Genomic DNA, 26,861 nt, shown 5'->3' with positions numbered 1-26,861 from the left:
AAATTATCTTGATTTGCCCATCTAATGACCCTGTTTAAAGAAAGTTAACATGGTCATTTTAATGGGACGTGATAATGAATCCATGATGGCTGCTGGTGAGGATCATTTTCTTTCTTTAAATATTTTTAAACCTGTTGTTCCACACTTTTGCTAGAGAGCGACAAAAATGCAACCAATGTTATCCCTGGAATCCACTCCTTTCTTTCTTTTAAAAACGTGGCAATATTGCCCCATCAAGTCTTTGGGTACTCTCCTATCTTCCTAAAAATTTTAGTGACTCGAGAGACTGCTTAAGCCTCGTGGGTTTTGACTCCCTCTTCTTGCCAGTGGGAACATTGACCCTCTCCATGCCACAGATCTGTGTAAGAACCCCGGAATATAGAAAGACACTGGGCACAGTTAAAATAGTCCCAGGGTGTCCACGTAGGAGCCACGTGGATCCTTGTAAGAACAGCTCCAATATAGCACAGTCACATACTGTAGCCCCCAACGCGAATGCCAGAAGCGGGACCAGACACCATATGTGATCAAGGAGATTCCCAGCGGGGCTGAAATTTTGATTCTGGTCCTGCTGTTTAAAGAGGTTTACAAACAACCCCATAGGAAGCTAAGCCAGAGCACAACAGAGATGGGTTCCATAGTTTTCTTCTCTCTCCCTTTTTCTCTTCCTCCTCCTTCTGTGTCAATTTCCCCGTCCCTCTGAATCAGTGCTTTAGAGTCATTGTAACTGCATTAACTGCTCAGGAAGCTGTCCTGAAGGCAGCTCACAGGGGTAGAAGCTAAGAACCTAGGAGAACAGCCTGAGGCCTGAGTTGCCAGTCTCATCCACCCCCCGCCTCCCACAAGACGTCTGGACTTGGATGGACTATGCAGAGGACATACTGCCCACAATAAAAATATGAAAGGAAAGTTTCCATTCCACCTATAGGAGCCCCCTCCGGACTCAATCAATGCTTGATAAATACAAGAATGAACTCAAATAACCCACCCTCTGCTGAGAGGGGATCATACCCACAAAAATTCTTGATAACCTTAAAGTCTCGGGATATGTCAACAATTATTTTGTTAGGTACAATTTTCTTTCTCGTTTCTCTCTCCCAAGAGCAAAAGAGGCTGCTAGAATTTCACAGATGGTGATTAAAGATGGGTACAAAGATTGAGACATGACAATATTTACTGATGGTATTAGAGCAGAACATTGGAAACAACCTATATATCCACCAATAGTTGTTAAATACATTATGGTACACCTGTACAGAATACTGGTGTGCAGCTATTAAAAATCAGATTGTCACAGAGTGGATAGAATGATGCATACAACATATTGTTAAAAGGAAAAAGCAAGTTACAAAAGCAGAGTGTTGTACATACAAAGAGGGAAACTTTTCAAAAGATACCGCATGTTAACAGTTAAGGCAACTGGTGGAATTATGAATGGATTTAAAACTTTTCTCCTTTAGTGCTTATATGTGTTTTCCATTTTTTCTACAGTGCTGTGCATTGCTTTTAAAAGGGGAGGGAGTGATAAAACTTATTTTTGCTAGCCAGAAAGAAATAAGAAAAGTCCCCACTTTCAAGGCTGTCTTCCAGCACTTTCTGGAAGATAGGTTCTGCCAGATGGGTATGAAGCCAGCTCAGACCCCACTGTCCAGCTTGCCTAGAGCCCCACGGACACCACCTTGACTTTGGGCAGAAGCTTTCTGGTGCCAGTATCCACCTTGAGACAAGTTATTAAAAAAGGAGTTGTTTGGGCCAACCTTTCATCCCAAAGTACCAAAGGCCACTTCAGCCCAGAGAAACGGCAATTCCAGAGCTCTGTGGGTTTTTGAAGCAGAGCAGCAGCTCTAGCTTTTGCGAGAAACCTCCCTCCCTCTCTCTTCCCAGCTGCCTGGTAAAGGTTTGCAGACAGCTCCCTTTCCATCCCACAAGAGGAGACAGGCAGATGAGTCATAGCACTGGCTCAGATTAAAGAAGTATTATTGTGTTAAGCAGAAATGGATCTTATTTTATTATCTGTTTCTTGACACCTTACAAATAGATGTGCTTTTCCCACTGACAAGCAAGTGCCTTAAAAAGCGAATGATTTTGTAAAGTTGAAGCTTAAAAAATGACCAGTAAGAGTTAGAAACTCATATGTCTGAAGAGCAGCCAGAAGGAAAAGATGTAGTGGAAACACTGAGGAAAGTGGTTTATAACCCTCAGACTCCAGATTCAAGTCTGCAAAGTGATGCCATCCTTCTAAAAATATACAGAGGAACTACGGAAATCCTTTCCTTTTTTCTAAGAGCTTTTTCTTTCTTTTTTTCAAAGAAATATACTCGGCTTGGTTTGTGAAAGAGATTCACCACCTCAGATTTCACTGCTTTCGTGGGGGTGATGGTCGTGGGATACTATTTTAAGGACTTCCTTCTCTTGTACAGATTTTTCCATACTGGGAGGACAGATAAGGTATGTTCCACTAATGTTCCTTATTAAACACACATGTGTGCCAGCAGTCACTTCCCTTTGTCTTGCTATCCCATGACAACAGATTGCGTATCATCGGAAATTGGAAAGGAGACCTTATTTAGTTTGGATCTCTTTTCTCCATTGTTTAATTCCACATTCAATTTTTCATTCTCGGTCTGCCTCCTTTTGCAGAAATATACTATGACTGACTATAGGAACAGATAAATGAATAGACGTTGTTTACTAAAGACTTACATCATGGACTTTTCAGAAGCACTTGGCGGAGCACCCCACCCCAAGCATTTTTTTAAGCCTCTGGGCTGAAATGTACCAAGTACTCATAAAGATCTGATGACTGATGGATATATGTGTGTCGTAAGTGTGCACTCCCCATACTATGTTTACTATTGATCAAGCTCCAGTAGTGAACCTCCCTGTTTTCCTTATTGCTGTGCTGCATAGATGTCTCAGTGGTATGTCTCCTTCACCCTTCAACCAAGACCATCTCTCCTTTAAAATAAACGAAAACAAACAAACAAAAAGCTTCCACCAAGTGCCAGGAAAGGAGGTCTAAGGGAACAGAGAAAGTTTCACATTTCCTGTCGTAGAATCTAGGCATGGCCTTTAGAGGAAGCTGGATGCCTTTTCAATCCAATGTGCTCTGTTCTGATGCGATCATTGTTTTTCTTTAAGACGGCAAAGGTGTGGTGGCACTCTTTTAAAATGATCCCAGCTGTTTGGTTTCTGAATATCAATTTGTATCCAAATGTTGCTATGCCTTGTTTCTTTTCCTTTAAAAAAAAATGTGATTTTAAAATATTTTGTTTTCCTAAATGGGATCCATTAGATCTAAGAATGAATGTTCTTTCCATTTATCAAACATTTAACTGCGTGTCAGGCATTGAGTAATAGCTTCCACACTCATTATTTCATTTACTCCCTTACAACCACCCCATGCAGGAGATGCCAACACATGAGGAAATTGAGGGAGGTGAAGCCATTTGCCCAAGATCACACATCTAGTGTGGGGCTTTCTGCATCTCTCCATTGAACTCCATCCAACTTTTATCAAACGGTGTCCATGAGTTTGGCCATCCAGAAAACGTTTCCTAAGAACACAAAGTAGAGTTGTGTTTGCTCTCTGAGAAGCCCATACCTCAGTATAGAAAGCAGCCCTCAGGTAGCAGAGAGGCCAAACGTACTGGTAACTCACCATACCGTAGCCATTAGGAACAGGTCTCTCAATCACATAGCCCTGATTTCAAGTCCCCGCTCACCCACTCACTGGACCTGAGACCACAGGAAATTTATCTATTCTTTCTGAGACTCAGTTTCCCCATCTATAAATGGAGATAACAATATAGATTGAATTATATGAAATTGCCCACTTGCAACTATTTTTTACCTACGAGAAAACATTTTCAAACGACTGTACCTAAATTCTTCACTGGGTCATTGTAGGATTGTGCATAGGAAACAATAAACGGAGCTTTTTAGTTAACTTTCTCTTCCTGATTTCATTTTGTTCAGGTTAGTAAAGTAGTCTGTATTCTCTGCCTACACCTACACTTTGTAGGCAGAGAAGCCGGCCTGAAGTTATGTACGTGTTGGAACTGATAATTCCGGGAGACAGTAAGACTACGTGGAGAGTCAAGAATTAACAACAAAGAATCTCCGGAGGCCTCACTGCCTCAGGCTCCCCTATTTTAGTCTCTTAATTACTAAATACACTTACAAATGCTTTTTTTTTTCTTTTAAGAAAGTGAAAGGAGGGTACATTGAGGAAGTTTAGCACTCCGTGTTAAAGACAAAGAAAAGGTTTTAAAATCAATTCTTGCCCCTCTGGCAGGGCGGGTCCTGACTTTGTCGCGAACTAGGGTTCCCAGCCCTCGGAACCAGCTCCGCGCGGCTGGTCCACCCTGCCCCGCCCCCGCCGGGAGAGGAACAGCCCCAGTTAGCAATACCTGCTCTGCGTTGTTTACTTCCTCGCTGGGTGCCAGGCCCTGCTTTTGGCCCCTCACTTGCATTATCTTATTTACTCCTCCCAAAACATTCCGGATCAAAGGAAACTCTCATTTTCCCCATTTTCCAAGTGAGGAAACAGAAGTTGAGTCACTTGCCCAAAGTCTCCCAGCGGTGGAGTCGCACTCAAACCTGGGAAGCCCCGAGGCTCCCGCTGGTAACCTCTCCTTTTCCTACTTGGGTAGAGGCGCCTTTTCACTTAAGAATCCTCCAGACTTAGTCACCGCATGGAAAGGGCGCGGCCTCACCGACCCGCACGACCTCGCGGGCGCTCCGTAAGTCCCGGGCTCCTGGCGCCCGGCGCGGGGCGCGGAGGAGAGGAATGACACCGCCCCCGGGGTATTTAACCCCAGTCTGGAGCCCGCGGGGCGCCGGCCACTCCCGCGGCTCCGCTCGCGCCTCCCTTCCCCCTCCCCACTCCCTCCCCGCGCGCCCAGCCTCCGCCCTGCGCTCCCCGGAGCAGGCATCGGCCGGCGGGCGCGCGGAGCGGCGCGCCCGCCGCTCTCTCCGCTGCAGAGCCGGCCCTGGCCGCGGCCGCCGCGCACTGCCCAGACCGCGCCTCTCCGGCTGCCCGCACCGGGTGCCCGGGACAGCCGGAGCCGGGACGCGGGACCCGAGCGCCCCGCAGCATGGATTCGGATTCGGGCGAGCAGAGCGAAGGCGAGCCGGTGGCCACCGCAGGTACTGAGGGGTCGCGGCATCCCAGCCAGGAGGGCCGGGGCCGGCAGGAGGGCGGGCCGGGGCTGGAAATCGCGAGTATCTCCTCCAGCGGCCAGGCGGGAGGCCCATGCCCAGCTGCCCCGTCCCTTCCAAGCCGGGACTGGGGGTGGCTCCGCGCCGGGAGTTTGCTTTGGGCTTTTTCTCCGATTGCACTTGGACGCGCAGGAGGGAGAGGAGGTGCGTTTGCGGGTGGCTTTCCTCGCTGCCAGACTCTTGCTGCGGGTTCCGGTCGCCCTGGCTGGGGGGGGTGGGGGGTGGGGAAGAGTTCGGGAAATCCACGTCCAGTAGTTTGCGGCAGCGAGGCTTGCAACACATCTGCCTTTTGAAATAACTTTCTGAGCTCTGGCACGGTCCTCGAACCCCAGGAGCCGGGGAAGCTGCGGAACAGGTGACCTGGTCCGAGGACGGACAGAGGACTTGGGAAGAAAAGGCCCCGCGGGGGGACAGGCTGGGGCCAAATCGCAGCCAGCGGCTGCGGGTCCGGAGGCTGCTAGACGAGCCCGTGCAGCCGCGTTCGCCCGTCGCTGCCCCGCACGAGCGGAGGAGGTCCCCGCCAAGGGGTCCGCGGACACAGACGCGGCGGGCGCGCAGGAGCCGGGTCCTTCAGAGGCTCCGCTGGCTTTTCACAATGCATAGTTATTAAAGCAATGGGTGGATGCTTGCTTAGGAAAAAATGAATGTCCTCTCCCGCCCCTCCCTGATACTGAGCAACAGGAGGAAGCCACCCACAACCTTGACTCCACGTACCGATGGGCCCTGCCCGCCGCCCTCATGTCCACTCAGGAGAGACGCGAAGCCCCGCGCCAAGTGGCCACGGCTCCCGCATGTGGCCCAGAAGGCTAGCCCTGGCCAGGAGACCTGTGACCTGAGAGCTGGGACCCCCCTGGTACAGCCCCGAGGTCCTGGACTAGTCCCCACTCTTCCCAGTGTCAGACCAGTGTCCTAAGGGTGGGGACCCAGTGAAGGGAGACGCCATCAGCCCAGGTGTGGGTGTAGGAAAGGCAGGCTCGGGAAGCAGACAGGACAGGGCCAGGGCTACGCCAAGGGCCCTACGTGTATTATTGCCCTTCATCTTCACAGCACCTAGTCAGGTGATCGTCGGGCTTGCCCACGTCTCACAGCCAGGGAGTAGCCAAGGGCACAGTTAGTCCCTTTCCACTGCCTCGCACACCTCAGCCTCTCACAGGGCGGCTGTGGTCCACACCTTCAGCTGGGTGGGAAGGGATGCGGCTGGTGGAAAGGAAAGATAGCATCGCCAAGGTGCCTGTGTGTCAGGATTCCTGTGTGTACGCAAGGGCCACCTGCTTTGTGTAGGTATGTGTGGATGTGATGAATAAACATGAGCCCTTTGCCTACCTATATGTTTGTGACTGAAGCACCAAGACTTCGTTTCACAGGTGGCTTGTGGATCTCACGTCATTTAAAAGTTCCAGTGGGTGTTCTGTGTGTATCTAAGTATATCTTCAGAACTCAAAAGGGGGTTGGGGAGCAATGACACTGACACTTCACTCTCTCAAAATCCCAGGAACTAAGAGGCTCTCCCTACCCCACCCCATCCCCCCAGATCTCTTTTGTGGGTTGATGGAGAGGGGGAGGAGGATAAAGAGGCTTAGAGAAAGAGAAGGGGAGGAGGAAACAGGGAGGAGATATTCCAGAAGAGTCGGTACTTGGGTGAAAGGAGAGAGCAGGAGTTCCTAAGGGTCTTGTTGCTTCTCCCTCCAAGCTGCACAGCAGGAGTTGTCTTGTACGTATGTGTTCATGTCTGTTTCTGTTAAGGGCTCTGCACAGCTAACAGCAAACATTATCACTGAAGTCAGAGGGGGCCGATGAGGAATAGGGCAGCCAGCTCTTGTGAGGTGTCACCATTTGTTTGTGACTGACTGTTTTCTACAGTCATTTCTTCTTTCTCTGTGTGCTTGAATCTCACAAGGTGAACATTTATTTGAATGTCACAAGCCATTCTGCTAAACGGCATTCAGTCTCACTCATTCTTTTCAGCCTTAAAGCATTCTTCATGAGAAAGCTTCAGAGCTAGGCACTAATTCGTCGTCGCCTTGCTGTGGCTGCATCATGTCAAATGGAGACATTATTGCAGCTTCAGATACAGATTAAATGACAGGTATGTCATCCATAGGGGCTGACTTTTGTCCCTATAAGGAATGTGGCATTTATCTGTGGACCTGAATCTGCAAGCTGAATGTGTCTGTAACTGAGAAGGACAGCAGAGCCAGTGGGACCTGTTGGAGTAGTCATGTGTGCTTGTGAGTGTCTGTGTGTACCTACTTCACAGGGATTTGGTATACAAGGATTCCTTCCTGCTCAGTACACTTTCCCTCCCTAGCTTGTGAAAAAGCTCTGCCCTAAGACAGGCCTTATTAAGGTCAAGAGCCTGAACTGCGGAATCAGAAAGACCTATGTTTCAATCTCTACCTGCTGGGCAAGTTACTTAGCCTTTCCAAACCTCAGTTTTCTCCTCTGTAAAATGGGAATAGCAATAGTACCACAAGGGGGTTGTGAGGATTAAATAAAATAACTCATGAAAAGTGTTCCTGGTAGTCAGTCAGTAAACAGTAGCTGCTATTTTGATTATTACCTGATTGGATTATTTGTTGTAAGAACACTGCTAAGTAGTATACCCCTGTGCTTTGTAAAATGTAAATTACTAGGCATGTGTAAAACAATTAGTATTGTGGTCATTATTATCACATTAATATAATTGCCTAAGAAGGTTTGTTTTGAATTTTCTCCTTTACACTGTCCCATTCTCTCTCTGGGGTGTGTGTGTGTGTGTGTCTGTTTGTTTGGGGAGATTAATTTACGCATACCTCTTCTCATCCTCATCATCTTCCAGCTCAAGGCATGAAGATGGAGACTTTCAAACCTACTGGTTGTACTGCCACCCTTTTCCTTCAACTCTAGGGCAACTTGTGAAAAGCAGAGAAGCCCTTACCCAATCCACCTGCTAACCTGGAGATGAGCCACTTTGAAATAGAAGAAGAGGGTATAACCCTGTCTTCCACACACACTTTTCCCTTCAAGGTGGCAGGAAGCACAGGAGTCCTCACCATTCTCTCTTCCATCTTTGCCCACGGTGGGAGGTGATACAGGTGAAAAAGACCCAGCCCTTGCCCTTAGTCCAGGACAAGATTTGAGACATGTACAGCAATAACCATAAAGTACACAATGGGAAGTGGCTGGTGTCGAGAGAGAATATATAAACAAGAGACGAGGCCGATATGTAATCCCAAGCAAGGGGTCAGGAGTGAGGAAATCTCCAAGGACCACCTACTCTTTGTTGTACCCAATTCAAGATACTTTTCCAGAGATCTCCCAAGTGCCTGCTGGCAGATCTCTCACCTAGCAACTCCCTGTATAGAAGGGTGAAGGGGGAGATGAGATTTGCCTCAGTCTGCATTTTCTGTTTTTCAGGAAGCAGAGGATGATGCTTCTATGTCATTCTACTGCCTGCAGCTCCCCTCTGCCTTTCTCTTGTTTTATGATTCTTTCTATGATTAGGAGAGAGGCAGCGTTTATGGAACACTGGATTCATTCCAGAGACCCAACTTGGCAGTCTCTCCTTTGGCAAACCCACTATCCATCTCTCAGAAACCCTAGAGCTTGGTGTATTAACTCAGCAGCGATTGAGAGTCTTTCCAAAGACACAACAAGCGAGTAAATATTAGCAGTGTCAGCTTTTTCCCTTTCTGGCTTGTAAGACCAAGTTAGTCTACCCAGCTGAAGGCAGACAAGTTCCTTTCACTCACTAGATGGTCCAGGGCAACCACACTGATGGGGCATCTTTGCAGCTGGGTAGGTACGACAGAAGAGCATTTCCATGAGATGGAGTCAGGATGCGCTAGGGGAACTTCAAGACAGTAAAGGATGCGGAACACCAGCAAGCTCCTAGCATTGCCCTCCTGTCCTTCCCATCCCTAAGGTCCTAAGCTTGGTCTGTGTGAACAAAGTGGCAAGGAAGGGTAGGATTTGACAGGCGACCAAGAGGAGGAAAGGTGTTCCAGAAGTCAGATACCACTTGAGCAAAGGTATGAAGGAACAGGGAGGTGACTGGCGTGAAGAGCATATGTTAGGGAGTACTGGGAAATCAAGTTAGATGAGTGTAGGGAGGCCCCTTATAGGAGGGTCTTAATACCTTGGTCCTGATGGTGCTGAAGGAGCATCTTGAGCTGGTTGTTGAGCAGAGACGTGACCAACTGACAGCTGGGTTTTCAGAAGCCACATTTGACAGACATGAAGTGTGGTGATTGCCTACGCTTGGAGCCTCAGCTCCCTGGGTGTGGCCACAATACTGGAGGGGGCGGTAGCACTAAGACAAGGCAGAAGAAGGATGCAAATGCCATTTCAGAGAAACAAACAACAGAAGTTGGCGACAGATTGTACGAAAGCAGTGAAAGGAGAGGGGAAATGGAAGGAGACGGTATGTTGAGTTGGATGAGGGCAGGGAGGTGCAGGAGACTGGCTCCCCCACCCCACTAATGCCTTCCAGCCCCTCTCTTTCCATCAGGCACTTATAAGTGATGTTTGGCGTAAAGGCGCTTTCCCCCTGTAGACAGTAAATCATGCCGGGGCATTGGTTCAAGGCAATGTGAGGTTCTGGGGTTTGTGATTGTCATTGTTAGGCTCCTCGTGGAGGCTGTTCAGTAACCTTTGTCAACTGACAGTGATGATTGATGAACTGGCCAACGGAGGGCAGAGACCACCTGGGGATGGTGTACCACTGGCTATTAGTCCCCGTCCCACGGCTTACTCCTGTTTGTGTACATTCTCGGAGGCCTCTGCCTTGTCCACGCAGTGGGCTGTAGCTACTCTGAGGGTCAGGGCCTTGTCTTGTGCTTTCCTATTCCCGAGATTTTTATGGACATAATAAATGAACGAGCATCTTGAGGAGCCTCCTGAGAACTCTGCATTAAAAAGTCACACAGACAGACAGACAGACTGAAACCTGTCCAATGAAGTGGAACTGCCAAAGCTTTCTTTCAGTGTTTGGTTTTACTTTATTGTTTTAAGAATCCTTGCACAATGGGGGGAACTCTGTGTTTGGGAAGTATGGGGAACGCGAAGAGAGAGAAGGACACAGTCCGTCCTGTCCTCCAGGGCTTGAGATCAGATGGGGAGAGGGGACGCATATGCCAATGGCTGCCGCCTAAGCCAGTGCCTGAAGATTCCTGACCCGCTTGCTTGGGATTATACCTCGGCCTCATCTCTGTTTATATGTTCTCTCTTGACACCAGTCACTTTCTGTTGGGGGCTTTATGGTTATTTCTGTACATGTCTCGAATCTTGTCCTGGACTAAGGGCAAGGGCTGGGTCATTTTACCTGTATCATTTCCGACCAACACCATCCATGTGCCCTAAACACAGCGGTAGGTTGCTAGCTGGTTGGCTGGGTAGATAGATGTATGGATGATGTTGTAGGTTGGTTCCCCAGGAAGCAGACTCTGAGGTGGAGGTTAGCCTACAGTGACTTTATTTGAGATTGCTCTTGGGATCCATATCTCGGGAAGTGATGGGAAAGAGAAGGACGCTGGACAGGGCAGAGTAAAAAGCTGAACTGCAATGCAGATCCAACAACAGCCTCGAGCTCTAGAGCTGGAGTAGCCCTTCAGAACTGTTCTGAGTCGGGGTGAGGGGCTAGGCCTTTATATGTCTGCTGTAAGGATCAGTCATTAAATGCCGGCCATCCCAGGGAACAGGCTATGACCGTGGGTGAAGCCACTCCCTTCAGCGGAAAACTGTCTGCATGTTTTACTCCCATCAGCTTGTAGAATGTTTGGGCCTTCATTCCAGAAGGAGAACCTTGGTAGAACATTGCAGCATCCACCACAGGTGGCCTCCAATTTCTTCAACAGTGTTCATTAGGGATGGCAGCCCTGTGTACCAGCTGTGTTCTGGGGATACTTACTGAGCTGTCAACTTTATCCAGACCTCATTAGGGCAATTTAGATTGCTAGATGAAATTAGCCAGTCTAGACCTCATAGCTCTGCACCCAACTGTTAATCCACACAATCCAGCAGATACTGGCTGGCCATCTGCTTTGTGTTCAGAGTGGTGCAGCGTGCTTTGGTAGCATACAAAAATGGAATTAGATGTGGCCCTGCAGCCACGTTAGGGAGAGAAAACATCCACCCAAATCCGAACCTGCAAGACTGGGCAGCATTAGCAATAACTAGCATAGGATTTGGAGCATAGGGCATGGAGGTTTGGAGTTCTGACGGGAAGGCTTCGTGGAAGTGATGGCCTTGAGGATAGGCCTGGCTCAGTGAGGGCCCCTTAGATGGCACATGGGAGAAGAGAGCTGTCATACTCAAAATGTAAAACTGGTATTTTGGTGATCATTGTAGACAACATGTAAGTTTCTGAAAATGGAGGGAGACTGTGCATGAACATATAAATATAAAGCTCTATTTCCTATGTTATTTTCTCTTTAAAAATATGGCACCTACTTTTCTTATTTGTCAGCAAGACCAAATTATAGTGACACTTTCCATTAGCACTTTTCTCTAATTGGTTCGTTTTCCTCCAGAGTTACCATTGGCTCCCACTTGAATTCCCATGTAAATCTCTATTAAAAAACACTATATACATAATATTGTTGTGGTTTTCCATCACTTGGCTTCAAACTCTTTATGTAAAATGCCTGTGTAGGTGGGTGTTTGGGCTGTATGTTGTACAAGTATAGAAATAAAGGCTAGAGAAGAATTTAAAAAATAAACAAGTCTACCCTAACAACCCAATCCAAGAAAACATATAAGGAGCGTGCATGCCTTTTCCCCCCACATATATTAAGGCATGCCAAAAATATATATTTGTTTTTATACATCAGAAATACTCTTTAGGCAACTGCATAGCACAAATTCTGAGACTGTGTTAGAATAATCTATGCGTTCATATTGGGTTTCCTAAATACCATTGCCTGGGAACAAATTTGAGCCTGTTCATGGAAAATCTAGTGTGCAGACTATAAAAAATGGAAGGCTTGGCAGCACAGGAAGTGCTAGACACACCCTCATAGAACCAGTATTTTGTAACTCAGTGCTCCAGGGAAAAAAGGAGAGACTTTGGTGGTGTCCAAATATTGGCTTAAACTATTGAAAAGCCACAGAAACAGCTATTAGCTTCTAGGTTCTCTTCTCAAAAGTAAGATATGCTGTCTGTTCCAGCCCTGAAAGGGAGCATTTTGATGATACGTAGCTTTATGGAGACTCCCAGTTTATTGTTTTATAGTAGACGCATCTGATTTTACGTGCAGGAGGAAATTCTGTAAAGGGCTACTCTGGTGAGCATCACATCCCGTGTTCCTGATTTGGGGCCTGTGGGTTATGCCAAGAAGGTCAACAGATATTTCAGTGTAGATTGTGGGAGGGAAGTGATGGGGGCCGTCTGCAAGGTAGGCTTCTTTCCTACCACGTTTGAGTCTGGTTCCTTGGTTTCTTTGGGATGACAATGAGAAAGTCAAGGAAAGAGACTGAGTTTGGGGTTAGATGGTCAGAGAAAGTAGTGTTTAAGAAGTTGTAGCAAATATCCAACAAGATGAGAAATTGTAATGATGGTCTTTGCCAGCCAGAGTTCAGCCCCAGAGGGCTAGTATTGAATGTGAAATAATAGTGATGCTTTGAATTTTTACTATTTTATGTTAATTAAGCATGCACAATGTATTTAAGACTGGGTTCATTGTTTATTAACAATTACTTAACGCTTATACCAGTTTTCTGGGCTAGGTACCCATTTTATAGACCAGGAAACTGAGGTACAGAGAAGTTAAGTAACTTAGTTAGGGATATACAGCTTTTCAGCGGATATAAAGCCAGTCTAACTCTAAAAATGGTGCTCTTGTATCAGGTAGACTATGTAGTTAGGTCAATGGATGCCACCAGGCTTCTTTGCAGGTCCTACCAGCTCCCCTGGGACCCAGATCTCTGAGCATTTGATTCGTTCATTAGGTTTCTTCTGTTAGGTTAGGATATTACAGTTCCAGTAGGCCCTGTTTTAAGCTGCAGACATTATCTGCATTAGCCCAATAACACATGGGCTAGGATTGGCCGGCACATGCTCCAGAACAGGGGCTGCTAAATGGTGGTTTGGGAGAGAAGATGGGGAGAGCGGCACAAAGCTGCTGCCTGGGTGAGAAGGTCCTGGAAGGACGCTGCAGCCACATGCATCTCCAGGGTCACGGAGACCTGCTGCTGGGTGGTGAATGTGGCAAACATTGAGAGAAGGATTGGAAAGCAGAGTCAAGGGAGGTACCAAACACAAACCAACATTCCCTTTATCAGAGTGCGCTTAAGCTGGATCCTAACCCACTTTTTTCCACTCCAGCATTTAGAATCATTTCAGATATAGCATCTCCAGGACATGGCGACCAGTTGAATTCAAGGACAAGAGAAAACTCAAAGATGAGACTGCAGCTCAGTGACGAGACCTTGGGCTTCCAGAGTTATCTCTTAATAACATTATTTTCTGACCAAAGGAATGCAAACTCTTGGTAGAATATGTGAAAATAATACAAAGAAGAAAATCAGATTGAGCCCTAAGAATCTATGTGCTTTTCCTAACGAAAGAGTGTAGTCCAAAACCAATGCTGAAGAGATGGCAGAGAGCTTTATTTGGGGAAGGAGGGGGTTTTGTAAGAGAACAAGAGTCTGCCTTCTGAAATGTTTACTCAGGGACACTAATGTCATCTAGCTGCTCTGCCAGGCAGTGTCAGAACCAGAACTGAAGGCCAGATCCTCTGGCTCCTCTATCCTTCCCCAAAACATGTAATGTTAAAAAAGGAGCAGAGTTATTCTGGGTGTTGGGTTATCAAAAGGATCCCTGCTCTTCCTCCCAACACCTTCCACCATGTTTCTTACTGCCCATTCCCCTCTTTTTCTTGTCCTGAAGTTTCTCCCTCCCAAGCACATCTGCCCAGAGTTCAGACCACCAGAGGCCCACACCAGACAGCTTCCCTTGTGCCTGGCCCTCTCTTTCTCAGTCAGGAGAGCCCTACATGGAGCCCTCACAAGATTTTTACATTGTTTTAATACCCGAGAGGCATTTGGTGGGTTTGACAGATGCCCAGTGACAATTGCAAAGGTTAATTTACTTTCAATTTAATAGCTACCAGCTTTAGGAATAGATTTATTGGCCTTTGGTTCTCCAATCATGTTTTATCTTTGTTTAGATTGATTTATTTTTGTCAGGAAATGGGGAAATTTGTTCATGTGTGTTAGCCTCTCTACCCTTAGAATTTAACTGCATAATTCAGTGTTTCAGCGTCAGTCAAACAAGGTAGCCAGAGCGAAGTTAATACAGAGTCAGCTTTTAGAGAGCCCAGAGCAGTATCAGATGAGAGTTGATCTTGAATTTTCTTGACTTGCTTTTCCTATTGACTTCTCTGACTGTATCTAATTGTGGTTTCCCTGCACCTGTCCTCAGTTGCTCTTCTTGCATCCCTCATGAATACCTTTTTCCTACCTATGTCTCCTAAGGCCGAGCTCCTGTCCTTGTTCTTTTGTGACAATACACTCGTTTGGAGGCGATCATCCAGTCTTACAGCACGAAGCTAAAGATTCCGAAAGCTGTAGTCTACCCCAGTCCTGTCCCCAGAGCAAGAATCCTGCCTTCCAGAGGCCTCTAGGCCTCTCGTCCTCACTGTCCACTGTCCAAGAGACAACTCAGTAACACCACAGCCAGACCATTACCCTCCCTTACTTTTCCCAACTCTTCTGGTGACCTCGACAGCCACCAAGTCATTCAAGGTTAAACAATTGTGAAGCCATAAGAACAATGGGACATACTACACATATGATCTCGTAGTAAAACCAGAACACAGAAAAGGCAGTGATTCTTAGTCTCAGTTTACAGATGAAGATACAGATTCAGATTACCCCAAATCACAATGTAAGTGGTAGATTTTCACTATTCAAAACTGCCTCACCACCCCAAAAGGAGGCAGAAACTAATTGAACACCCAACCTAAACAAAATAATTTAAATATTCAGTCAGAGGAGGTCCAAGATAGTGGAGACACAGTAGGGTATGGAACTCACCCACTCCCATGAGCAAACTCAAATACACATGTATATAAAGAGCAGTTATACCTGAGAGACAACTGAGGGCTGAAGGAACAGCTTCTGACAACAAACAAGAGAAAGAGACAAAATAGCAAAGGCAGGGAAGCCAAAGGAGCCCTCGAAGAGCTGCAGGAAGAGCCAGTGAGTGCCACTGTTTACCTCCCCTCCACTTCAGTAGAATGGTAGGGAGCAATATTAGGGTGCTTTGGCCTACCTGCAAGATGACCGGGAAGCATTCCCAGCAGACTTTGCCTCCAAAGTGGGAACAACATAGCTTCACTTCATGTTTGGCTCCCTGCCAGGAGTTGCTCCAGCCAGCAGGCAGGTGCCCCAGGTGACGTAAGCGCATGCCCAGCTGTCATGCAGAGACGCTGGTCCCGCTCCCCGCACAAGAACACAGGATATGGTGAGGCCAAAACGGAACACCAACGGAGCCATGGATGGGGAGTTCATACCACTATAGTCTTGCTGGCGGCTGGGTTAGAGACACAGGAAGCAGGAGCCACACGATGTGCAATCTGCCGTCTACTTCTCTGCCAACCAACCAACCCCACTTGCTAACTGCAATCCATGCTGGCTAGCTCAGCCATGGCAATTATATCAGTGGCCAATGGCTCACTGGTTACAGCTGATGGCCATCTACTACCCGAGCCAGCACCTTTCCACGTGAGGCCGAGAGCCTGGAAACTGTTCTCTGGGACTCTGTCCCCACACTCCACCCTTCCAGGGCCTCACTTCACAATCTACATGACAAGCATTCTCCACTAGGGGCCCTGTGCCAGGAACCTGGAGGTGGATGTAATATCCTGGGCACAGCCAGGCTTTCTGGGCACAACCAGGGCTTTCAGGGTACGACCAGTCTTTCTGGGCACAACCAGACTTCCCAGGCACAGCCAGAGTTCTCAGGGCACCGTGCTGGAACAATAGTGGCTCACAGCCAAGGTACTTACATATTCTCAGTGGAGACACAGGAAGTAAACATCTGCTTGCACCTCAACAAGGGGTCTTCCTGTACTAGTCTCGTTGGCAGCCAGGTGAGACACAGGAAGCAAACATACGCCAGTTCCACTACACGGTGGTATATTCCCAAGCAAATAGTCAAGCGGTCCATCAAATCAGGGATGGAAGGCAATTCCCCATAGTCCACAGTCATTAACCAGGGCTGTGCACCAGCCCCACAATGTGTGCCCTCTCCACAGGGCGAGGGCTCCAAGTCCTCCTCAACCTGGAGGTGAGGGACGACCTTGACCTCGCCGACATCTTCCACCGACGACTCAGCAAGGATTTCCTCCTGGGACCACAAGTCCTGCATCCGGGCTGCCCCAGCAAGCACCTCCCAGCCCACACGGCCACAACGACCTTTGCTTTCTCCGCCCTATGCTGGTTGGAAAACCGTCCACATCCTCCCGCCCCTCCACGGGGGTCCAGCTCTCTGGCAGCTGCCTGGCTTTTTCTATGCTGGTCGGAGAGCCATCCGTGTCCTCCCACCCCTCCTCAGGGGTCCAACTCCTGAGAACAGTGGTTACCGGGTACCACACACTGGCGGCTGGGTTGGAGACACAGGAAGCAGGAGCCACACGATGTACAACCCGCCATCCACTTCTCTGCCAACCAACCAACCACTTGCTAGCTGCAATCCGTGCTTGCTACCTCAGCCACCGCAGTTATATCAGTGGCCAATGGCTAACTGGTTACAGCTGATGGCCATCTAATAACAAGCCAGCACCTTTCCACATGAGGCTGAGAGCCTAGAAACTGCTCTCTGGGGCTCTGTGCCCACAGTCGGATTTCTTTGGGGTCCAAGGGGCTGGTGAGCACTGTTGTTTACATCTCCCTCCACCTCCACAGGTGGGTGGGAGCTCTATGCAGGTGCTCTGGCCTACCTGCAAGGTTGCTGAAGAACATTTCTGGATTTATTGCTGCAGCCCATTTCAGCCAAACAAAGGGAACAAACAGGATCAACAAGGCATTACTACATGCACCTGGCCTCCCTACTCAGAGCCGCTTCTGCTCAGCAGGCCAAATGCCCCTGATGCCTGAGGCACCCAGCTGGCTCCTACCAGCTGGCCAAAACCACCCTGCACACACAGCTTACACAGAGGCTGCTTCTACAAAAGTCCCCTTTTCCAAGACTGGAAGAGACAGCTATTTTGTCTAATTCATATAACAAACATAGAAAGTCAAACAAAATGAAAAAACAGAAGAATATCTATCAAACGAAGGAACAAGAAAAATCCCCAGAAAGAAAACCCTAAGGAAATGGAGATTAGTAAGTTGCCTGATCAAGAATTTAACTAAATGGTTATAAGGATGTTCACCAAACTTGAGAGTAGAGTAGAGGAACTTAGGGAAAACTTACACAAAGTTTAAAAATACAAGGAAAAAAACAAGCAGACCTGGAGAATACCATACAATAATTGAAATGAAAAAAACATTAGACAGGGCCGGCCTGGTAGCTCAGGCGGTTGGAGCTCCATGCTCCTAACTCCGAAGGCTGCCAGTTCGATTCCCACATGGACCAGTGGGCTCTCAACCACAAGGCTGCCAGTTTAATTCCTCGAGTCCCGCAAGGGATGGTGGGCTCCGTCCCCTGCAACTAAGATTGAACACCTCATTTTTAGCTGAGCTGCCCCCCTGGATGTCTCAGTTGGCTGGAGCATGGTCTCTCGACCACAAGGTTGCCGGTTCAACATCCAGCAAGGGATGGTGGTCTGCGCCCTCTGCTACTAGCAACAGCAACTGGACCTGGAGCTGAGCTGCGCCCTCCACAACTAAGACTGAAAGGACAACAACTTGACTTGGAAAAAAAAATCCTGAAAGTATGCACTGTTCCCCAATAAAGTCCTGTAAAAAAAAAAAAACCCACATTAGACATAGATGGATCTTGAGATTATAATGCTAAACGAAATAAGTCCAACAGAAAAAATAGAGAAACATATGATTTCACTGATATGTGGTGTATAAACCAAAAACAACAAAAGAACGAGACAAACAACTGAAAGAACAAAAACTCATGCACATAGACAATAGTTTAGGGATTACCAGAGGATAAGGGGAGGGGGCAGCAGGGCTCTAGAAGAGAGTAAACAGAGTCTAATATATGGTGATGGAAAGAGAACTGACTCTGGGTGATGAACACACAATGTGAGATATAGATAATGTATTAGAGAATTGTACACCTGAAATCTATGTAACTTTACTAACAATTGTCTCCCAATAAACTTTAAAGAAAGAAAAAAAAGAAAAACACATTAGAAATAATCAACAGCAGATTAGCTAACACTGAAGAATGGATCAATGACTTGGCAGACACACTAGTAGAAATTAACCAATCAGAATAGCACAAAGAAAATATCATTTAAAAAAAATAAGGATAGTTTAAGAGACCTCTTAACTCAAACATTCACATTATAGGGATCCCAGAAGAAAGAGAGAAAGGAACAGAAACTTAATGTAAAGAAGTCATGGCTGAAAACTTTCCTAACATAGGAAAGGAAACAGACATTCAGATCCAGGAAGCACAGAGTTCCAAACAAGATGAAACCAAAGAGACCCACGCCAGGACATACTGAAATTAAAATAGCAAAAATTAAAGAGACAATCTTGAAGGAAGCAAGAGTGAAACAAGATAAAAATTGACAAAAATAAATGAAATTGACAAACCTTTAGCCAAACTTATCAAGGAAAAAAGAGAACACAAATAAAATCATAAATGAAAGAGAAGTTACAACCAACACCACAGAAATACAAACAATCATTAAAGAATGCTACAAAGAATGCCAACAAATTCAACAATCTAGAATAAATGGGTAAATTTCTAGAAGCAACCTTCCAAGACTGAGCCAGGAAGAAATACAAAATCTAAACAGATATATTGCTAGCAATGAAATTGAAGCAGCAAAAAGAAAAACAAAAAACTCTCAACAAATACAAGTCCAGGACCAGACAGCTTCACAGGTGTATTCTACCAAATATTTACAGAAGAATTAATACCGATCTTTCCTAAGCTATTTCAAAAAATTGAAGAGGAAGGAACACTTCCAAACTCATCCTATGAAGCCAGCAGTAGTCTGGTACTAAAACGAGACAAAAACATTACAGAAAAAGAAAACTATAGGCCAGTATTCTTAATAAACATAGATGAAAAAAAAAAAAAAACCTCAACAAAATATTAGCAATCCAGATTCAACAATACATTACAAGGATTATACACCATGACCAAGTGGGATTCATCTCAGAGGTACAAGTATGGTTCAACCTCCATAAATCAATCATTGTGATACATTCCATTAACAAAATAAAGAATAAAAACCATATGATCATCTCAATATATGCAGAAAAACATTTGACAAAACTCAATATCCTTTTATGATTAAAAATATCTCTAAACAAAGTGGATATAGAAGGAACATATTTAACATAATAAAGGTTGTATACGACAGACCCACAGCTAACATCGTAGTCAATGGTGAAAAGCTGAAAGCCTTTGCTTTAAGATCAAGAACAAGACAAGGATACCCACTATTATCACTTCTATTCAACATAGTATTGGAAGTCCTAGGCACCGCAATCAGACAAAAGGAAAAGGCATCCAGACAAGAGAAGGAAAATGAGAAAGGAAGAAATAAAAGTCTCATTATTTGCAGATGACACAATACAATATATAGGAAACCCTAAAGACGCCACCAAAAAACTATTAGACCTAATAAATGAATTCAGTAAAGTTGCAGGATATAGGATCAATATACAGAAATTTGTTGCATTTCTATACACCAATAATGAATAATGATAAGGAGAAATTAAGAAAACAATCCTATTTCAATTGCATCATAAAGCATAAAATACCTAGGAAAAAAGTTTAACCAAAAAAGTGAAAGACCTATACTCTGAGAACTATAAGACATTAAATAAAGAAATTGAAGAATATACAAATCAATGGAAGGATATACCTTCCGCATGGATTGGAAGGATTAATATTTTTAAAATGTCCTAACTACCTAAAGCTATCTACAGATTCAATGCAGTGCCTATTAAAATACCAACTGGCATTCTTCTCAAAATTAAAACAACTAATCTTAAAATTTAGATGAACCACAAAAGATCCAAATAGCCAGAGAAATCTTGAGAAAGAACAAAGTGGGAGGTATCACCCTCCAATATCAAACTATACTACAAAACTACAATAATCAAAACAGTATGCGTACTGGAATGAAAACTGATATATAAACAATGGAATAGAATAGAGAGCCCACAAATAAATCCTTGCTTATATGGTCAATTAATCTATGACAAAGGAGGCAAGGATATACAATAGGGTAAAGATAATCTCTTCAAGAAGTGGCGTTTGGAAAACCAGACAGATACATGCAAAAGAATGAAATTGGACCACTTTCTTACACCATATATAAAAATAAACTCAAAGTAGATTAAAGACTTAAATGTAAGACCTGAAACCATAAAACTCCTAGAAGAAAACATAGGCTGTAAAGTCTTTGACATTGCTTTTAGCGGTATCTTTTTGGATATGTCTCCTCAGGCAAGGCAAGAAAAGAAAAAATAAACATATGGGATTACATCATCTCAAACATTTTTACACAGCAAAGGAAACCATCAACAAACCAAAAGCCAGCCTACTGAATGGGAGAAGATATTCACAAATGACACATCCAATAAGGGTTTAATACCCAAAATATATACGGAACTCATACAACTTAATACAAAAAAAAACAATCCAATTAAAAAATGGGCAGAGGACCTGAACAGACATTTCTCCAAAGAGAACAAACAGATGGCTATGAAAAGATGCTTACCATCAATAATCATCAGGGAAATGCAAATTAAAACCACAATGACATATCACCTTACACCTGTCAGAATGGCTATCATCAATAAATCAACAAATAACAAGTGCTGGCGAGGATGTGAAGGAAAGGGAAACTTCATACACTGTTGGTTGGATTGTAAATTAGTGCAGCCACTATGGAAAACAATATGGAGATTCTTCAAAAGATTAAAAGTAGAGCTGCCATACAATCCAGTAATTCCACTTCTAAGTATTTATCCAAAGGAAACAAAAACACTAATTGGAAAAGTTTATATGCACCCTTATGTTCATTACAGCATTACTAATAATAGTCAAGATATGGAAGCAACCTAGATGTCCTTCAGTAGATTAATGGATAATGAATGTGAGATATATAGATATAGATAGATAGATAGATAGATAGAGAGAGATATAAATTACATATATATGATGGAATATTATTCAGCAATAGAAAAGAATGAAATCTTGACACTTGTGACAAGATGGATAGACCTAGAGGGTATTATGTTAAGTTAAATGAGTCAGGCAGAGAAAGTAAATACTGTATGATTTCACTCATGTGGACTCTAAAAAGACAAAACAAATGAATAAGCAAAACAAAACAGAAACAACCTACAGATATAGAGAACAAGCTAATGGTTGCCAGAGGTGGGGGAGAGGGAGGATGGGAATAATTTTTTTAAGTAAAAAATAAAAAGATCAGAATACAGTCCAATGCTTTGGGAAACTGACTCTTGAGAGGATAAAATTAAATAAATAAATAAATAAATAAATATTCAAATAGTTATTGAATGATTAAATACATAATGACATTTCTACATAGTGGAATATTATTCAGCTATTAAGACAAAGTAATTTGAAGAACATATAATATAGGGAAATGTTTACATTGTAATGTATAAAGAAAGCTTGATAATAAATGATCCAAATTTTGTTATATACATGTATATACACACATATTATTTTATTTATTTATTTATACATACACACACGTATACATACATATGCATACATCCTTTTTTAATATAGAATCGGGGAGGAAACTTCCTCACATTCCCATACATAAACATTTTTTTTTAATTTTAATACTGGAAGAGTTAACCGCTCCATATAAGTTTATAGGTAATTTTAATTTCCTTCTTTGTAATTTCCTTCCAGATTTTTCCTCAACCAGTATGTATAACTTTCAGCAGGAAATGTTATTTTAAAAGCAAAAATCAAGTGAGATCCTGGGGCCCAGTCCACTGCTCATCTTCTGACTTTCTTGCACTTTTGTTCCAGATCCCTCCATCTTCTTCCTTGGAACTCTTCTGCACTCAGTTCATGACACTCCCCACCGCCCTATCCCGCACCCCTTTAACCCTGCAGACCAGTCCTCCGTGGGTCCCTATCACGGTGTCCTCCCGGCCCCCTGGTGTAGGCATATTCCAGGTTTCTCTCCTCAGTCCCTTCCTGCTCACCCATTTCCCCAGCTTCTGCTTTCCCCCCTTTCTAGTCCCTCCATCACATCACACCCTTCCCTCTAAGCCCACCCAGCCTGGGCCTTGTGGGTCCCTTATGCCATAAGGCCGCAGTGCAGACAGGATGTGTAATGAGTTTATAGGTTTGAGGCCTACAGAAGGGCCAAGAGCACCAGAGCCTTGCAGGCCAGACGGACGTACCTGCTGGGTGACCTTGCTGACTCAGCCTTTTTGGCCCTTGAACCTGGCCTCGCTGTTTCTTGCTGACCAGCAGTGTGTGCAGCTGGCATTCCTGACCCTCACTCCCTCCAGGACCCTTTCTCTGTCCCTGACCCCCATCCCAACTATGAATGATTTTCACCTTGCACTTTTTCATTTACACATTGATTTTGTGTTTTTATTACTTTTACAATTAGAAAAAAAAAGAGGGGGCAATTAAAATTCTGTTATAACAGGATTATTAGCTTTTAGGATATATTGATTTACCACCATTATCAGTCTCTCAGTCCAAAGAAATTCATTATTCAGGAGTTGTATGATATTAAATATAATGTGTATCTTTCTGAAGGAATTCAAAGTTTAATTGAGGATTTCTTGTGCATCTTGGAGCTGAAAATAAGAGATAGCATGGTCTCAAAATTCTTTACTGCCTCCCTATCTCCATCTTATTCTACTCTAGTCCATCAAATAGGGGTAACCCAGTCAGGAAGTTTGTAGGAAACAAAAGTGCTCACCCTTTAGATTCACATTTATCAGAGTTTAAATTAGCCCTAACCACCCTTAATGATTGGTATTCCCTATCAGCCAGGACTTTGTCTATCTTTACTTTCTTGGTTTATATTATGAAAAATGATTTTTTTAACCCCTTTTCAGATGTAAAAATATATATTGACAATGCATTTTCACCCTTCCAGAAAAATTCCTCCTCCCATTAAAAGAAATCACTTCCTTAATAGTCAAGTGGAAAGCAGTGTCAGTTCCCTTATTAAGCAGCCATATCTCGCTGTTAATTGTGAGTGAATATGACTGACCACTGGGATTTTTAAAGGACAGATCAGAGAATATAAAAGGCAGAATGATAGAAATAGAAGTAAGTTCTTAGAAAATTTTTTGCTAAGAATGATGAATGGCACATCCTGAGACCAGCAAATATGGTAAGCACCCCGGGGTTGTCTCCATAGAGCTGTCACCAAACACCCCCACCCCGAGCTTCCTCTTCACCAGAGGAGGGAGGTCAGTAATGGGCTAAGGCTCACGAGTGAGATGTAGTCTGGTTCCTGCCATCCTTGGTTTTTTGTCTGTTGGTTTCATTTTTGTTAAAAAAAAAATCTCCACATAAAAATAGCTTTGCCCAATTGTTATAATCCAGTGAGAGCAGCTGCGTTCTGAGCAAAGTCTGAAGAGAGGTGAAGGTTGGTGGTATTAGGGGCCAAGACGGTCATACAAGCAGGACTGAAGGCAAGGACTAAGAGCAGCTGGTCAGGTCTTCAGGAAGTCCGGTCATGTGGCAGGGAAGCCAGAGGGCCCGGGGGCCCAGGACAGGCCAATGCTCTTGAAAGTCACTTGGCCTGCAGGGGGTCCACCACTCATGGCTGCACTGGCCTTCGTGGGCCTCTCTCTCTAGAGGGTATCCCCTCTTAACCTTAAAGACCAAAGCTTTGAGAAATGCTGACTTCCTAGTAGGGGCCTACTGACCTTGTACCCCCAACCCCAAAGTAAGTCCTCCTCCCGACTCCCCCCTTCTGCACTGTCTCCCTGATACCATCGTCTCTGCCTCATCCTTGATGCTTCCCTTCCTTGCAGCCCGTCAGACCCAGGTTCTCCTCTCTGTTTTTGCTCCCCTCCCACCGTACCTTACAAACTCTCCTGGACAATAGAGAGACAAAGGCAATAGAAACTCTGAGACCTGGGGTCGTGGCTGGAGACTGGTCATGAAGCAAAGATCTTAAAAGCTTCCAGAGAGAAAAACCAGGCCCTTACCAATGTACTAGTTTTCTAAATAGCTACACCGAGAGGTAAATAATAGTAGCTGATGCCTTTGAATTCTCAAGGTGAATGATTTTCGACATGGAGTTCTGAATATAGTCAAACCATCAATCAAATATGCGGGTGGAAAAAAGTCATTATGAGACAAGTTAAATCTCAAGAAAACGACCATGTTCCCTTCCTTAGGGACAGCTAGCTCAGGAGTCAGCCAACTGAGGCCCTCAGACCAATTCCAGTCAGCCACCTGTTTTTGTTATTACCCACAAGCTAAGAGCATTTTTAATGGTTACATTTTTTACTTAGTTATATAAATACCTTGCTCTATTTTGTCTTTTGGCCCTTTATTCTCTAGCCCTTTAAGGTAGTTTGCTGGCCCCTGTGATAGACAAAGTGTTCCACTCTGGGAGTAAATGGAAATGGGGAGTAAGTTAAGAAAGAGGAAGCCATGAGATCCAAGCAATAGGAGATGGACCCAGGAGAGAAGGAATGAAGAGAGAACTGGGAGGACAGTCTGGATGGAGTAGGCTTAGCTGGAGTAGAGACACAAATGCGGAGATAGACAATCGCTTGGGTGAGAAATGATGAGGGGTCTGTTCTAGGTGGTGCCACTGAGGCAGAGAAAGGCAGATGCATTTGAAGGTATTAAGGCAGCTCAATCAACAGTCTGATGCCCCATTAGGTGTGGGAGGTGAGGGAGAGAAAAAAGGCAAGGATGGCCCCCAGGTTCTTATCTGGACATGGGGCCAAACCACTTATAATACAAAGAGGAGGGCTGCCGCGGGTTGGAGAAAGGAGAGGAGTGACATTTTGAACCTGTGGAAGGTGATGGGTCTGTGGGAATCCAGGTAGAGAAGTCTGATAAGTAGTAAAATATATGGGGATGGGCCTCACGACAGACTCCTAGGCTGGGAGATATATCAGGAAGGGATCACCACCTGGGCAAAGGGTGACATTTCACACGTGGGGAGAGTGTATGGCAAGAAAGAGGGCTCTGAGTACACTCAGGGAACCCAGACTTCAGGCATGGACAGAGGAAAAGGAGCCCTCGAGAGGCTGAGAAGGACCGAGGGGTAGGGTGGTCAGGAAAGCAGAGACCGACAGATGGGCCCATGCTGCCAGAGGTCGGGTACTGAGCTGTGTGTCTCAGGGATGCCATTGGCATTCCCTGTCCTGGAAATTACAGAAGAGTTAGCATATCTGGCCCCACCCACTAATAGCCTGTAGAACCCTCCACTCACATACTGTGACAACAACTATGTCCTCCCATGTTTCCAAACACTCATCAGGGACCATTAGAAGGCCCCTGGGTGATGTTGGTGAGAGTAGCTGCCATTGAGCTTGGAGTAAAACCAGGGAAAGAGAAGACTACACAGCTCCTCTGTCCTCCTGCGGTCATCCATCCTCGGGCCTCTTCTTGAGCTCTGGGACTCTCCTCTCCAAAACCCCATGCTCTCCCCCATGACCTCACTCCCTGGGCTGACCAGTCACTATATGTTTTTTGGGGTTTACATGTATTATTCAGCTCCTACTATATGTCAGGGATACCACAGTGGATATGGCAGTCCAGGTTCCCCCTCATCCTTGCAGGGAACAAACAAGTGAAACCAGATGGGAGGTCCTTGAATAGGCCATGTGAGGAGTTTATTCTGGATGGAAGGAGGGTTCAAGGAAGGCGGGGAGGGAGAGCAGCCGGAGGTGCTTGGATCTGGGCAGAAGATGCACAGAGCAAAACTGGAGACTGGGGAAAGGGTGAGCCACTTTCTCTTTAGGGCAGAGACGAGACCGTTAGGGATGTGAGGCCCGGTGGGAAGAAGTGGCCCTGGGGTTTTGGACGTGAGTCCAGTACGTGGCAATGTCAGCACAAAGCAGCCTGCTGGGGCTGGCCATCTGTGCCTCGGTCTGTGGGTGCTGAGGCCAGCACAGGAGAGGGCGTGGGGAGCCTGCTGACTGCCTGCTCTGTGGCGAGCGCAGGCTGAGGTCTGACAGAGGAGGCAAGGGCCCCAGGAAATCAGGTGATGGGGAGGCATTTTGGAGGAAAGCCACAGAAAAGGAAAGCTGGAGGCTTCAAGGTCAGTGCCCCAGGTTTTTCAGAGGGAGGGAAAAGCAGGAGGCATTCCACTGCTGAAGCATGACTGTTGCAGAGCTGGGAGAGAGCTTGGTGGATGGAGGAGAAGCAATGTGAGAGAGGGAAAGCTGAGAATCCATTGGCTCACATCGCATGTATGCCCAGTGCTGTTTTTTCATGGATTCAAAAACTCAATTTCTGATTCTGAAGAAGTAACTATTATGCTGAGAATGTAAAACAAATTAGCAGCATCATCTAATCCAGT

The 26,861-nt window shown here is 45.4% G+C and overlaps 1 protein-coding gene across 1 annotated transcript in view; it reads left to right on the top strand.

The window, feature by feature from the left end:
- Window positions 1-4,557: 4,557 nt before the first annotated feature.
- Window positions 4,558-26,861, top strand: part of TNFAIP8L3 (TNF alpha induced protein 8 like 3) — a 42,624-nt gene continuing 20,320 nt past the window's right edge. The window contains exon 1 of the mRNA XM_081048898.1: window positions 4,558-5,151. Coding sequence (XP_080905024.1) covers window positions 5,100-5,151 — 52 coding nt within the window. The 5' untranslated portion in view covers window positions 4,558-5,099. The remainder of the gene's footprint in view (window positions 5,152-26,861) is intronic.

The sequence above is a fragment of the Rhinolophus hipposideros genome, assembly GCF_964194185.1.
Source record: "Rhinolophus hipposideros genome assembly, chromosome: 5".
Lineage (NCBI taxonomy): Eukaryota > Metazoa > Chordata > Mammalia > Chiroptera > Rhinolophidae > Rhinolophus > Rhinolophus hipposideros.
This window is presented reverse-complemented; position numbering and strand designations above follow the sequence as displayed.